At 33.6% G+C, this 14,405-nt stretch overlaps 1 protein-coding gene across 3 annotated transcripts in view; it reads right to left on the reverse strand.

The window, feature by feature from the left end:
* Positions 1-14,405, reverse strand: part of LOC106474150 — a 143,966-nt gene that overhangs the window by 55,286 nt on the left and 74,275 nt on the right. For all 3 annotated transcript variants that reach the window (XM_013934843.2, XM_022379413.1, XM_022379416.1), the window contains one exon: positions 1,602-2,752. In XM_013934843.2, the coding sequence (XP_013790297.1) occupies positions 1,602-2,720 (1,119 nt within the window). In that variant the 5' untranslated portion in view covers positions 2,721-2,752. The remainder of the gene's footprint in view (positions 1-1,601; positions 2,753-14,405) is intronic.

Here is a 14,405-nt window from a genome sequence, read left to right on the forward strand (position 1 = left end):
CTATGAATGTACTATTGCTGCGAATAGGATCACTTTACTGTGACTGTTGCTGTGATATCAAGGTAACCACTTTATCACATATAGTTTTATGTTATGGAGGTGATAACTTTAGCATATCTGGTGATGTGGTATTGAGGCGATCACTGGTCACTCTATCATATCTGGTGCTGTGATACTGAACTGATTACTCCACCTTATCTAGTGCTGTTGTATTGATGTGATCACTTTATCATATCTGGTGCTGCGTTATTTGGATGATCCCTTTACTGTGAGTGTTGCTGTGATAACAGGGTGATCCCTTTTTAATATCAGATTCTGTGTTACTGAGGTGATCATATTACTATATGTGGTCATTAAAACTCTTGATGTTATAAGTTATTATGTTTCTGCAGAGAGACATACTATTTTTCTATTGTTTCTTCTTTTTCTTCCAAACACTTTTCAATCGACCGTCATTCTTTAATTCCTCGGAGGACTGACTTGAAACTTGGTAGTGTCATACCTTGATTTAATACGCCGATAACTGCTTTTAATTTTTTAGAATTCTAGGGGTGAAAGGTCAAATAATTCAAAAATGTATATTTTGGGCTCCTGTGCGGTCATATTTACAACAATCAAAATGAAAATTAGCACAAATGTAAAATGTAAAATGTAAAATTTCATGTGCCCAAGACATTGACATAAAAAAAATTGTATTTGTTTAAGTTGAATCTTTTTATGGGGGCCATAGCTCACATAAAAGCATAATTTTGAAGTTTTTGGTCAATTACTCGGCCACAGTTTGACCAATTTACATGGGATTTGGTACAGAGATATTTTTTACAGGCCCCAAACAGAGATACAGATAATTTTGGAATTTCTATCTTTTGCTAAATTTTTCAGCGAGGAAAGCCCAATTTGGGTTTTTTGTGAGCTATTCATGTGTATGTCAACAAACGTACATTGGATTTGGTACAAATAAACCTTCTTGCAAGTTCCAAGCAGTGATATACACAGTTTTCGATTTTTCTGTGTTTTTCACGATTTTTATCGTGTCCAAATTGGCTATGTTTGGATTGCGTGGTGGAAACATGTTGCATCTCCCCCCGCAAATGTTGACCTCTTTAATTGTTTTTTAGTTTTTCAACATGGTGGAAACATGTTGCATCCCCCCCGCAAATGTTGACCTCTTTAATTGTTTTCTAGTTTTTCAACAATACGAGGTGCAGGTTGACCAATAAGTGAGATATACAACATGAGTCGGCATCTGCTAAAGAGTTTCTGTCTTTAGATTAATATATGTTCACACGTCAAGTTCTCGATAACTTAAATGTGGTCAAACTGCAATATAATAAATACTAAAACATGATTTTATCGTATAATGTCAATTCGTAAAGGAAGTAAAAAAAAAACACCTAATCTAATTTTTTTAAGAATTGCGAATTTGAAATATACTGTGTCTTTAAACAATTCAGCATATTTGTGTATTAACTAAATTTGCCTAATTAGCAAAAGGAAAATATACTGTACACACTTGTTATACTTCCAAAAGAACACAGGAGGTGATTTGAGAACATCCAATAGAATCATAAATTCAACATGAAAATGTGACTGCTACTTACCTCCCGTACAGAAACGTCTGTTTCCATGACAACTCCCATATCCATACCGTCTTGGATGTAGTAGCTACTATGAGGAGCGTTCAACGATAGAATACTTTCCCTTGTTCTGGAGGAGGGATTCTGACGAATAAGGTATGCATTCCAAGAAATATAACGGAGGTGGTTACGTGGCACATGGTGAAGGTCACAGTAGAATAACTTAAGTTTTACTAGCTCTCCCTCCAGATCAGATTCAATACACCACCCTTGTTTGTCTCGGTCGTAACAGTTAACTGAAGTATCTGGATCTCTCACAGTGGACACTTTAGCTTCGCTTATTGTATTAGCACAGATCATCTCTACGTGCACTCTCAGTAAACCTCTTCGAGTCAGGTCTGTCACCTGGCATCGAAGAGAGAAGCCACGAATCCGACCAGTAAGATCAGAAATCTGATCTAATATCCCAGAATCTACCCTGCGGTCGCCTTCTCCCAAAACCACTCGGTAACGAACTCGACATGGATGCTCAAAGCCAGTTAAACGATTAAGAAGAACCCGTGGCCGGCCCCCACTGTCAAGTTCATCATGGCTACCGTGAGGAAGAAGAGAGACGTTCCACTCATAATTACCAAATATAAAATAAGCTGTCTCGAACTTGCTGCTCTTTGAATGAGACCCCAATAAATGATGAGGTACTTTAATTTCACTATCAAAGACAGTTTTCACGTTACCCATGGAGAGTTCGATAAGAAACTCTTCATTTTCGTCAGTAAATCGGCGAGTACTCAGGTCTGCCATTGGAATCCATTTGTTAGTACCATGCGCCTGGTGATCCACGCTGAAACAACTCTGTTTCTGTGCTATAATCTCGTTTTTACTAAAATGTTCTTTGTTCAGTAGAGTGAAAGAAAAGTCTGTGTAACACTTAGTTCCCATAGATGGATTGCGAAGAATCAAAAAAACACCAAGAAGTTTGTCTGACCTCGTAAATGTTATGGCCCACCTATGGTAGCCGTACACAAAGTCTTTGGTTGTGGCATCTCTGTGTAAATCACGTGCTACGGATCGTGTGACAATAAACGTGAAGACGCCGGTGTTCGAGCGATCGTTCAATTTGGTGAATCTGTTTAGAAGTGCCATTTGTCACGTTGTCATTCGGACTCTAGTGAAGGCTGAAGAATGGGAAAAGAAGGAAACATTAAAGAGATTACAACTGAAAAACATACAAGTGTTAACGTTTTCATACACAAGGAACATAAGTAAATAATGACAAACATGCTATGCAGATGTATATGTGCTATCAGTAACAACGTGACAACAGTATATAAACAGAAACATTGTCAAGCTATCATAGCTCCTTATACACATTAAGTAACATGCATATACTGTTTGTTTGTTGTTAAACATAAAGTTACATAATGGGCTACCTGTATTCTGCTCACCACGGGTATCGAAATCCGGATTTTAGCGTTATAATTCTTCAGACTTACCTCTGAGCCACTGAGGTGGAGGGATAATATACATAGATTTCAAGCGGAACATTAGAGTATGCACCTACATTTTTGAATAATTTCAGAATTGCATGTTTAAACGAAATTTTTGCATGTGTTGTATCAATCTTTATGAACATTTACTTATACAGTTTACTTCCTACACGAAACCTAGATAATATTTGTTGGAACAAATTGCAGTTTACAAATCAAAAGCCTTCCACTGCCACAGCGGTATGTCAGCGGACTTACAACGCTAGAAACTGGTCAGAGCACAGATAGCCTATCGTGTAGCTTTATGTTTAACTTCAAACAAACAATACAAATAAAAAAAATAATGAAATCTCCTAATTCTTGAAATATAAATTGTAGATGAAGGCAGCTAGGCATCACCACCCACCACCAACTCTTGGGCTACTTTTGTACCGACGAATAGTGGGATTAACCGCACGTTATAACACCCCCATGTTTGGAGGGATGGGGATTCGAACATATTGCGAGTCGAGTGCCCTAAGCAGCTGGCCATGCCGGGCATTCGTATATCGATACAAATTGATAATAAATATTAAAATAAACACTGAGTACGATATTAAACAGTGTAACAGAAACTTCCTGTAATATATTAAGTTTTTAAAGTAATCAAATACGTATCTATGTTATGAGATAATAGGTTGAGTAATTAAGCTTTTACATATCAGTGAATCAACCTGTTCAATTTTTCTTTTGATGGACTATTAATGGTTCTCGATGTTCTAATAAGCGGTCTAGAGTTCTTCTTCAAACACGCTATAAAGGGTTGATTAATTACCACTTGTAGACATTTATGTATCGTGTGTACAGAAATGCAAATGCTTTTTTTTCTTTAATTCATAAATTGAAGAAGGGAGCAGATTTTTACCATAGTCTTTGTTGAATTAACGATTTTCTATTGTTGGGTGTTTGTTTACTTTGTTGTTCGCTCGATAACTTGACGACAGTTAAAAAGTAACATCATTAGGCTTAACTCATTCATTGTTTATTGCATGGTGTCAAAATAGATTTCTTGAAGAGTCAGACGTCAATGTCTTTGTCTATCGGACTTATGATGAAATTTTTTTCTGCGTAAAAGTTCATGATATGCCTTGGAAGTGAGTAAATTTGAAGTGGTATGATTCATACATGTTATAAACACAGATTCGTATTTACTCTTTTAATAACAGTAAATAATTAATAACAGTCGGGATTGTACAATAAATCAATAATTCATTAAATATTGTTCAAAACTATATACACCTATTTAAGTTATTCGGATATTATATACAGGAAGTGATATCCTCAATTTTCATGTGTCGCACTGTAAGTTAGACGAGAGACGTTATTTTAAATATCAAACTATGCTTGTTATTCGTGGAAATACTTGTAGAAGGGTAAGTGATAGCGTCTCGCTGTAAATAACGTGCTACAGACCGTGTGACAATAAGGTTGGAAATGCTTAATGAAATGCTCATATAATACTAAATTTTTGTAGAATTTTGAAACCTAGGTGAGCAAGATGTGAATTGTGCTAAAATAAAGAAACGATGATTTAAAGTTGAAACCGAAAATTGTGGACTAATAGAATAAAAGAAAGTGGAAAAAAATAAGTTAACAAATTTCTATTGTAACAGCACAGTTTGTGTACAAGTATATGGAAACAAACATATTAACTGTACATTTATAAATTGAAGCACTACCCGCAATGTATCGTGATTACAGCGTATTTGATATAAATCGTATCTGGCGTACACACGTAATTCCTTTTACATCTCGTGTATATTTTATAGCGTGTGTTACTGGCTTATCCACTGATCCACTCGAGTCAGTGGGAACCTTGCCCAGTAATATATGATTGGTTTTCAATATATAATATTGCGTGGTAATGTAAAAACATGAAATTGTGGAGATCGAAAATATATGCACAATGGATCAATAAAACATGTTTTTCTATTTGTTTGATGTCTACCTGTTTGAACGAAAGAACTGATATTTTACGTATGTGGGTTTTTAAAATTAAAAGCATTTTACTTTGTTTAATAACGTGTTTGTAACTGCATTCGAACACTTCTCACTGGTCTTGCTTTATCTATTCATCTTTTTATATTATGTTTAAAAATCTACCCAACAATAACTTGTAATGTGTGTTATGGACTCAACTTCATCGTATTGCGTAATGAAACACATTTTGTCCTTTTCTTTTTTGACATCATTAACTTAACATTCGACATTCTGAAATGACTGACTCGTACAGTTTATTTTAGAATCATATGTGGCGTTTGTCTTCTTTATTTTAGCAATAGTTTGGTTTATTCTCTGAAAATATGGACATATAATCAATACAAGATGTGGTTCAGGAAAGCCAAGTATTTCTAGTTTATTATATCAAGAATTTGGTTTATTTTCTGAAAATCTGAACAATTAATTCAAGACTTTCTAATTAATTTCAAACAACTAATACCAGATACAAGCAAGGGAAGCGAAGTGTTTCCGTTTTATTTTAGTCATAGTCTGCTTCACTCTCTGAAAATGTGAACAATGAATCCGAGACATGAATCAGATAAATCAAGTTTTTCTATTTTATTTTTATAATGGTTGGTTCTTTGAAAATCTGAACAAAAAAATTCAAGATTTTGATCAGAGAAACCAAATGTTGTAACTTTGTTTTATTCCTTAGACGCTTCTTTCTAGTCATTTCATCACTAAACACAGAAATGAAAAGTTCTGAGTAAAATGTCACTTTTTTGACAATTCTCAGAAAATATTTAAAACTGGTGTGATTAATTAATTTCAACTACAAAAAGCAGATTATTAAGAGACTAAAGGTGTCGCAAACTAATTTCCAAGAATTCAACTTTAAGAGTAAATTAGTTTCAAAAATATACTAAAATATTACGAGTGACAACGAAACACTTAAATATGCCCTTAAAGTTTTGATGTATGAAATTTGTCACTCTTATCTATTTTTCTAGATAATGATTAAAGAAAACAGAGATAAAAACATTTAGAAATTAAATCACTTTTGATGAGAAGTGCAACTACTTTGATATATACTTTATTATTTTTGACAAACTAGTAACAATAAACCTGTCTTTCCATTCAGAAATGTTATTCCAATCAGGATATATGAAATGCGACCAGATGAAGGTGAGAAACCAGCCTTTTAATACCATTTTATGCATTTTTAATTATGCAATATTTATGCATCTTTTATTTTTAACTCAGATCTCAAAATAGGATGAACAAGCTCGTTTAGTATTTTACGGCTAAACAGTTTAAAAACTATATATCTAATAATAAAGTAACATATAACATTAAACCACAACTATCTTCTGACAAAAATTCATTTTCGATAATTTACGCTCGACTCGCAATCTGAAGGTCGCGGTTTCGAATCCCCGTCACACCAAACATGTTCGCCCTTTCAGCCTTGGAGGCATTATAATGTAGCGATCAATCCCACTATACGTTGGTAAAAGAGTATCCCAAGAGTTGGCGATGGGTGGTGATGACTAGCTGCCTTCCCTCTCGTCTTTCACTGCTAAATTAGGGACGGCTAGCGCAGATAGCCCTCGTGTAGCTTTGAGCGAAATTCAAAACAAACAAACAAACAATTCGATAATTTAGTTGGTACGTATTCGTATTTCCCCTGTTAACGTCAACACAGAAGCAAACAATGCCAGATCTATTTACGTATTCTAGTGGAAGCGTATAATGAAGGCAGTAGTAATAATAAAACTGCGTTTTCAGCAGTTTGGTATTAGAGACAACAACTAAAAGATCTAGCAGCATTTAAAAAAAAGAGTATTTCATATAAAAAAAGAAACAAAAATATTCCCCTGGAAATCTATTTAGTTATGTATTGCTGACAATTGTTTGATTTCTTGATGGCTATAAAACTTCTTATATTTCATAGCATGGCTTTTAAACTTTTTGTCGTATCGGTTTGGTGTTCTATTGAATAAAACAAAGACAGTCATACGTCTGAGGACAGGAGAAATAACACTACCTCAGGATTGAAAGTTGGCCATCGCCATCTTTTAGAATAGTGTTTCAAAAGTTGTCCGACTGTCCCAACCAACTTTGAATATATTTTGGAAAACGTGTTTAATCAACAAAATTTCTGCCTTATTTATACTCAACAGGTCAAAGTTTAAAAACACAGGAAAATAGGACATAACCAAATTGCAAGATGTAATTTTCGAAACTTTTTGCTAGGTGTCCTCTACAGTTTTCAACATTACTTTTGATGTTTGGACACATACATTTATTTTTTAACTATCACTATGAATGTCTGTAAAAATATCCAGAAAATAACATGTTATACTACGAACTGATTATGTGCTTGGGAAAATTACAACAACTTTAATTTTTTTCATATTTATAAGAAATGTTTCGTTAACAGAAAACACATCTACACAGGCGACAGAATATAGCAATTTGACGAAAAATACTAAGATAGTCAGTTAGAATAGACATATTACGAGAGGTATTATGTCCAATGTGTTATTATCAGCCTGCAACTAACTGATCAACAGTATATAGGTAATGTGCTTATTGTCCATGCAACTCCACTAGAAAGTTCTCGAGTTCTTTAAGAGTAACCATGGTTAAAAAAAAGAAAAAAGTTATTTCCAGTGAATGTGCTGACAGCCATAACATTTCTACTTGAACGAATGCTATATTTGACTCCCTTATATAACGAGGTCTTTTTCTGTAGTGTGTGTATGTGTATGAGGATGCATTTTGAAAGTTCAGTTGACACTAACCGTGACACTGACAGATCTAAAGTGCCCTCGAGGCTGTGATTTTGCGTTTTTCTGCAAAAACAGTGACATCTATTCGTCATCAATTACATTTGAAGGAGCTGCAACCTCACTCGATACTTTAGTTATATTTTGATTTTCAAACATGTGAATGTGTTGTTAGAGTTATCCATATATATCTCCAAAACGACATAAACTAGTAGCGGTAACGTAATAACATTACGTAGTAATGTATAATTATTATTTAAAGAAATAAGAATTGATCTGAAGTTTTCGAATCAATAATTATTGTATATAATATTTCATCTTTTTTTTTTTCAGTTAAACATTTTAATTCATTGAAAAATATCGTGTTTGTGTTCTAAAGAGGCATTTGTACATAAAGGAAGTTTAGCTATGTTTTCTAAAACTTTTCAGAAAATACTGAAATCATTGGAGAAGTAAGCGTGTTCCATACTTGAATGTATTGTTTACCTTTCTGATGTCGCTTTTAGCATTCGATGAAAGGATTATTATAATAATGTCTCTTACGGAAGTGCTTTGTCAAGATATTTAAATAGCTGAGTTTACAGTTCTTCATGGACTGCTGTGGTACGTACCAGGAAACTTCAGTTCTAGCAAACATTCTTCTTTATCTGTTTCTTTGTTTGTAATTATGCACAAAGCTACACATTGGGCTATCTGTGCTCTGCCCACCATGGGTATCGAAACCAGGATTCTAGCGTTGTAAGTCCACGGACATACTGCTGTGCCACTGGGGGGGGGGGCTCTCCTTTATTTACAGGAAAACAACGAACTGTAAACGTACGTTTATTGAAGGCAAGAGCCCTGATAAATAGTGTGTGTTGAGGCTAACTAGTCGTTATAAGGTAATATACATGATTGTATCCGTACCATAATTATTATAAATATACCCAGTTACTTTTAATGTGGATAGCTCGGGCAAAACATTTCTGTATTCGTTAGCATATTACTAGAAAATATGGGATTATTCCTTAAAATATATTTCATGAGGCATTTCGTTTTATATATTGATTATTTTAAGAACCCTTGAGTGAAAGGAAAGGAGAATATGATATAATATATTACTCACATTATACGGGCCATATCCAGTGCCTGCAAGACCTTTCGCTTAATACCATATCTCATCAGACCGGTTGGGATACGATAGACACAGTAATAGTGTAGGTGATATATACATCATGATATATATAATATATATAATCTATTTTCATGAACAACGTTTGTTATGGTGTGAACCAGATTAAGCAAGTGAATTGTAATTATTATCAGTTTTACTTAATTATTTAATAGCTCAGGTTATCTATTTTATCTTTATTTTAATACCGATTATTTATTCATGTTTCTTATTTTATTTTTAATTAACTTTACTATCATTTACAAGAACTGGCGAGTCAGCAAGTTAGTCTTTTTGCTCTAAATAATGTTTTTTTAGGTTATATGAAATCATATTCTTAATCTTATTTGTTGTTTATCAACTACAATTTTGTGGTGATTAAAAGTTTTTTTTTTACTAATGCGCACAAATTTGTAAGTTTGAATTAATAACACACAATTGTGTACTCTTTAATAGAATCTAATTACTAATCTTTCAATCACTTCTCTTCTTTATAGTAAATTAGGAATCTCTAATATGCATTTAGGTACTGTATATTTACAAATACAGATGCAAATATAAATATGTTATTTAACATACCCAAGAAAACTAAATACTTATTTAATCTAAATTAAATTTGTCCATACCAAGTATGCTCACCACTAAGAAACATCTCTACTTGCATTCACTACATCAAAAGATACATAAAATATTCAACTTTTAATGACTACAGTTTGTTAAGGTTTTGTAAACTACTCTTTTTCTATTTCTTTATTTTGTTGTTAAGCCTAAAGCTACACAATGGGCCATTTAGTATCTGCCCACTACTGACATCAAAACCCGGTTTTTAGTGTTATAAGCCTTCAGACTTGCCGCAGAGCCACCGGAGGGGGGTATCTTTTTATAGCTGATAAAACTTTTACATTTTCTATATTACCAAATGGATATTCGCAGTTTTGGCTTGTTTTTGCCAACTGGTGATTGTAATCTTTATACATTTTGTGTTTTATGTCATTGTATACTCGAAGTTAGACAAGTACATTAAAGTAGGTATATCCATTATTGGGTTAATTTTTATTTGTTCTCTATGTTGGTAGCTTGCTATGATCAGAAAGTACTGATAATTTTCGGATACTCTCACTGAACAAGAGTCGTAAGTCAGATATCATCTGGGTTTACTAACGTAGCGGATCTAACGGCCATTATTTTGAACGATAAGTACCTTACTAGTATCGGGTGATATTAACATATTTTATTGAGCTTAGATGTTAATTAGTTCTACCAAGTTAAGGGATTATACATTCAATTCAAGCGTGTGGTACAAAAAGTATAGTTGTTTTTCTCTTACAAAACCGCTCTTTTTTAAATGAGGTTTGAGAGTTTATACAGGGGTTGTGTCTGACTTGTTCAATATACTGCTTAGATGTCTACAAGGATTGATTAATTAAACATGTTTGCTGAGATACAGAACACTAAGATATTTCAGGCAAAAGTAAATTCCAACTAACATACTTAGCCGAGAAGCAAAGTAAATCCCAACTAACATAACTTAGCCGAGAAGCAAAGTAAATTCCAACTAACATAACTTAGTCTAGAAGCAAAGTAAATTCCAACTAACATAACTTAGCCGAGAAGCGAGCTTAGCAAACGCTTTCTGTAACAGTTTTGCTTTTCATTACACGTAGGATAAAAAGAAACCCGAGAATGAAACATTTCGTTGGAGTTGAAAGTCTTTTGGAGGGTAAAGCATTAAATACAGTAAAACAGAAGAAAACTGTCAAGTTAAGACCAATAGAAACTTTTGTTTTGGTAAACTGATGTTGAAAACAGTTTAGTCACGCATTTCCAATCATTTAAAAGAAAACGACTGATTGATCCTCAAACCTCAACTGAGCCTCCTGTAAGTATAATGCTAATTACGCTACTGAAAAAGTTTTTGATCGATATAGAGATTGAACAGCTGGGTGTATTCTTGCTAACAGAGAAAAGAAGTACCTAGTTGTAGTCTCAGCTTGACCAAGAGCTACTCTTGACTAATCGAGCTATCATTAAAATATTAATAGAAATAAAACTACTTTCATAACAAGGATTATGTTAATGGTTTGGTATGGTAAATTCATCAACTTTAAAAGAAATAACCATAGCATGTTAATTAAAAAAAACCTGAAATTGAGGAGGATGTAATTACTTGAAGCTTAATATACTGAATTAAAAAGCTGGTTGATTTAAGTTTCAGCCTGTGTTAAACATAAGATGTTTTGTTGGACTACTCTGTGTTGCACATTGACATATATTAAAGTACGTTATATGTTAGCATAATCATCATAAGTGCATGACTGCTATAATTTTGTACTCGATTCAACATAACTTTTAATTAGCTATTTGTATAGAGATAGCGTAACTTTATGCTATAACATTACGCTATAAAGGTGAAAAGTTAAAGTTTTCTAATGAAAAACACTTTGTGTTTCTTTTTCCTATCATATTATTTGAGAAAGAACCAATCAAATTGATCACTTGGAGAGTAATTTGATAAATTAGCCGTTTTCTATATAGTATTCAGATTGTATGTAATATTTTTATTTGTTTTATCCGCAAAGGTACACAAAGAGCTACATGTAATGTGCTCACGGCAGGGATTAAATCTCAGGTTTTAGTGTTATAAGCCCTCAAAGTTGACACCAGGGGTAAGTATTTTTATATTTTTGTTTGCTTGACTGGGAATGATAGAACATTATCCTTTACACATAAACTATTTTATATAATTGACAGTGGAAATAAAATACTGAATAAATTGACTTTTTTAGAATGAACTTAAGTGTTAAAAAGGCTAATGGAGAAAACGAGTATTCATAAAATTGAATGTGAATGTGGTTGTTTACACATTGCTTAAACTAAAAGAAATTTAAGATTTAGGATAAACAAACATAAAAGAAATATTAAAAATAATAAGAGTGAAAACTCTGAGCATGTAAGTCATACCGGACATATCATTCATGGGAAAAAATTGTTATTTTAGCTCAACCGAATGATATGACGGCTAGAAATATCAGAAATGGAAATAACGAATCACACAAAAATACTTAAATCTTGTATAAGGATGAAGGGTTGGTAAGTCAGAAAGTATGCAGATGGCATGATCGTCTTTGTGTTCAACACGTAAATTAAATGGTCACACGACTAATGGATTTGGTATATACGGTTTGTACTGTTTTGTATTTTATATTTTTAAGGGTGATGTGATTGTACGTCGAAAGCTGTAGAATAGTTTTTAAATCACGTATTTAAAAACGATGGTCATTTGAGCGTTTTAATTATTTCTGACAAGATAGAAATTTTGAATTTTAATGAGAGCTCTTCCCATGGAATGTTATGTTATTATTGACTTATTAACTGTACAGCAATATCTATTAATCTATAAGCATATGACTTTTAGATCTGAACAAGTCCATGTCGGATCATATTAAAATGTTAGTTCCCTTTTGGGTGGCACAATACAAGAATTCATACCAAGCTTTCTTTTCAGCGCGATCCTGTTAGTAAGCGATCAGTAGTACTCCTCTTGTAATACGCAAATCTTGTTGCAAACTGATTACTTTTTTATCAGGACGTTGTTTAAAAACAGTAAGAAGAGGTAAATACAAAATAGCTTAACAAAAGTTCATCTACATTGAAGAAGTAGGTATATATATGTTAGTGTTATAACGCGTTAGTTTGTGTTTTTACGAAACAGAGAAAAGATTTAAAACTAAAAAAAAGGTATTTAGGCATAAAGTGACATTGAACCTCAACTCCAATAACATAGAAAGCCAAAGGAAAAACCTTCTATGTTGTTAAGTTTTATAAATGTTCTCTTTTTTTTTGTCCAGTAGCTTTTTTTCATAAAGGACTTATTGTAGGGGTTCACACAGCCCACACGATATGCAAAGTTTGACTGCATGTTATGTTAGCGCAACCTTTCCTGTTTAAGGTTTGAGGTAGTGGCATGTCAAATTGTGGTATACGATTTTCACTTCTGGTCATTAGTTATGGGTTGACTGCCTTCGTACTGACTGCTCATGTCGTGTAAAAGAAACGCCATACTCAAAGCCTTGCGCATGTATTCCTGATAACTGTGAGAATCAAAACTATAACACCATATGTGCTGATAATGATAAGTATAATGATGCCAGTTTTGATCAAAACGTAAACTAAAACTAACAAAAGTATGTATACACTATATATATGTGTGCATGTAATATGTACTATTTGATAAACTATCAAAATGTACTTGATACATCCATTTGAAATCTTTGTTGTGTCTGTGCAATTTACAACGTTTGCTAGATGTTTTAAAGATAAGTCAGGAAATATATTGTTACGTTTCTGGTCGTTTGTTAATTTCCCGTAAAAATTCTTTCCGAAGATCTTCAGCGATACAAGTACTTTCTTAAATGAAACTAGATTATTCTTTCTCAATACAACTTTGCAATACACTTAATTTCTAGTCACCTTAACTTAAATACACGCTATAATTCACAACGATTCACGCACTTTTCTTACGACCTGACTCGATTATCTGTCTCTATATTTCCCTATCTGCCATTCTCTATGCCGTCACTTCTCTTCTCTCTTTCGCTTTATTTACCGGATTTATATACTAAAATAGAGGGCGTTTAGCAAATACTGGGGTAATCGTGAGGTTCCCCGATCCTTCTAGAAACTCATGACCTGTTACCAGAGTCACGTGACTTCCGCTGTCGTAACAATATGCTGATGTGTCTCGCAACATTTAAATTGTTTTAATAAATTAAACTAAATGTTTTTTTAAGACATTTACTGCATATCTACTAAATAAATACACAGCATATCTATATACACTGACTGGTCACAAGTAAATAGACACCTAATTTTTCGTCATTTAACTGATTTATTATAACTAATTTGTGTTCACAGAGCACTATATAAATGAAAATGGTCCGCACACTAATTATCTTGTGCTACAACATGCCCAGAACTCAAGGTTCTCTCGAATTGTCAGATTTTGTTAGAGGAAGGATAGTTGGTCAAGCAGATGGTGGGGATTCCCAAATTCTGCGAAATTTGCCGCTGACTTATTTTGCTTTCGACAGTCAACAGAATCATCGTGCAGTTGAAGAAACAACTGAGCAGCATCTGGGTCGTCCTTGTCCATCGGAGAGGACAAAAAAGGGCTGTCAAGAGAAGCATCGAAATGGATCCCAGATTAACGACTGCAGAAGTGGCCAAAGTTGGTGGCATGAGCCCGAAATCTGTTCAACGGATTCTCCACAGATTGGGTTATCGTTGCAAAGCAGCTAGACGGAAGCCCTTATTAAGACCTGTTAACATAGTCAGACGAAAGTAGTGGGCAAGTGATATGATGACCAAGCCTCTGGATTTTTGGAAGACTGTATTGTTCTCAGATGAATCAAGTATTCGC

The sequence above is a fragment of the Limulus polyphemus genome, unplaced genomic scaffold (genome assembly GCF_000517525.1).
Source record: "Limulus polyphemus unplaced genomic scaffold, Limulus_polyphemus-2.1.2 Scaffold136, whole genome shotgun sequence".
NCBI classification, from domain to species: Eukaryota; Metazoa; Arthropoda; class Merostomata; order Xiphosura; family Limulidae; genus Limulus; species Limulus polyphemus.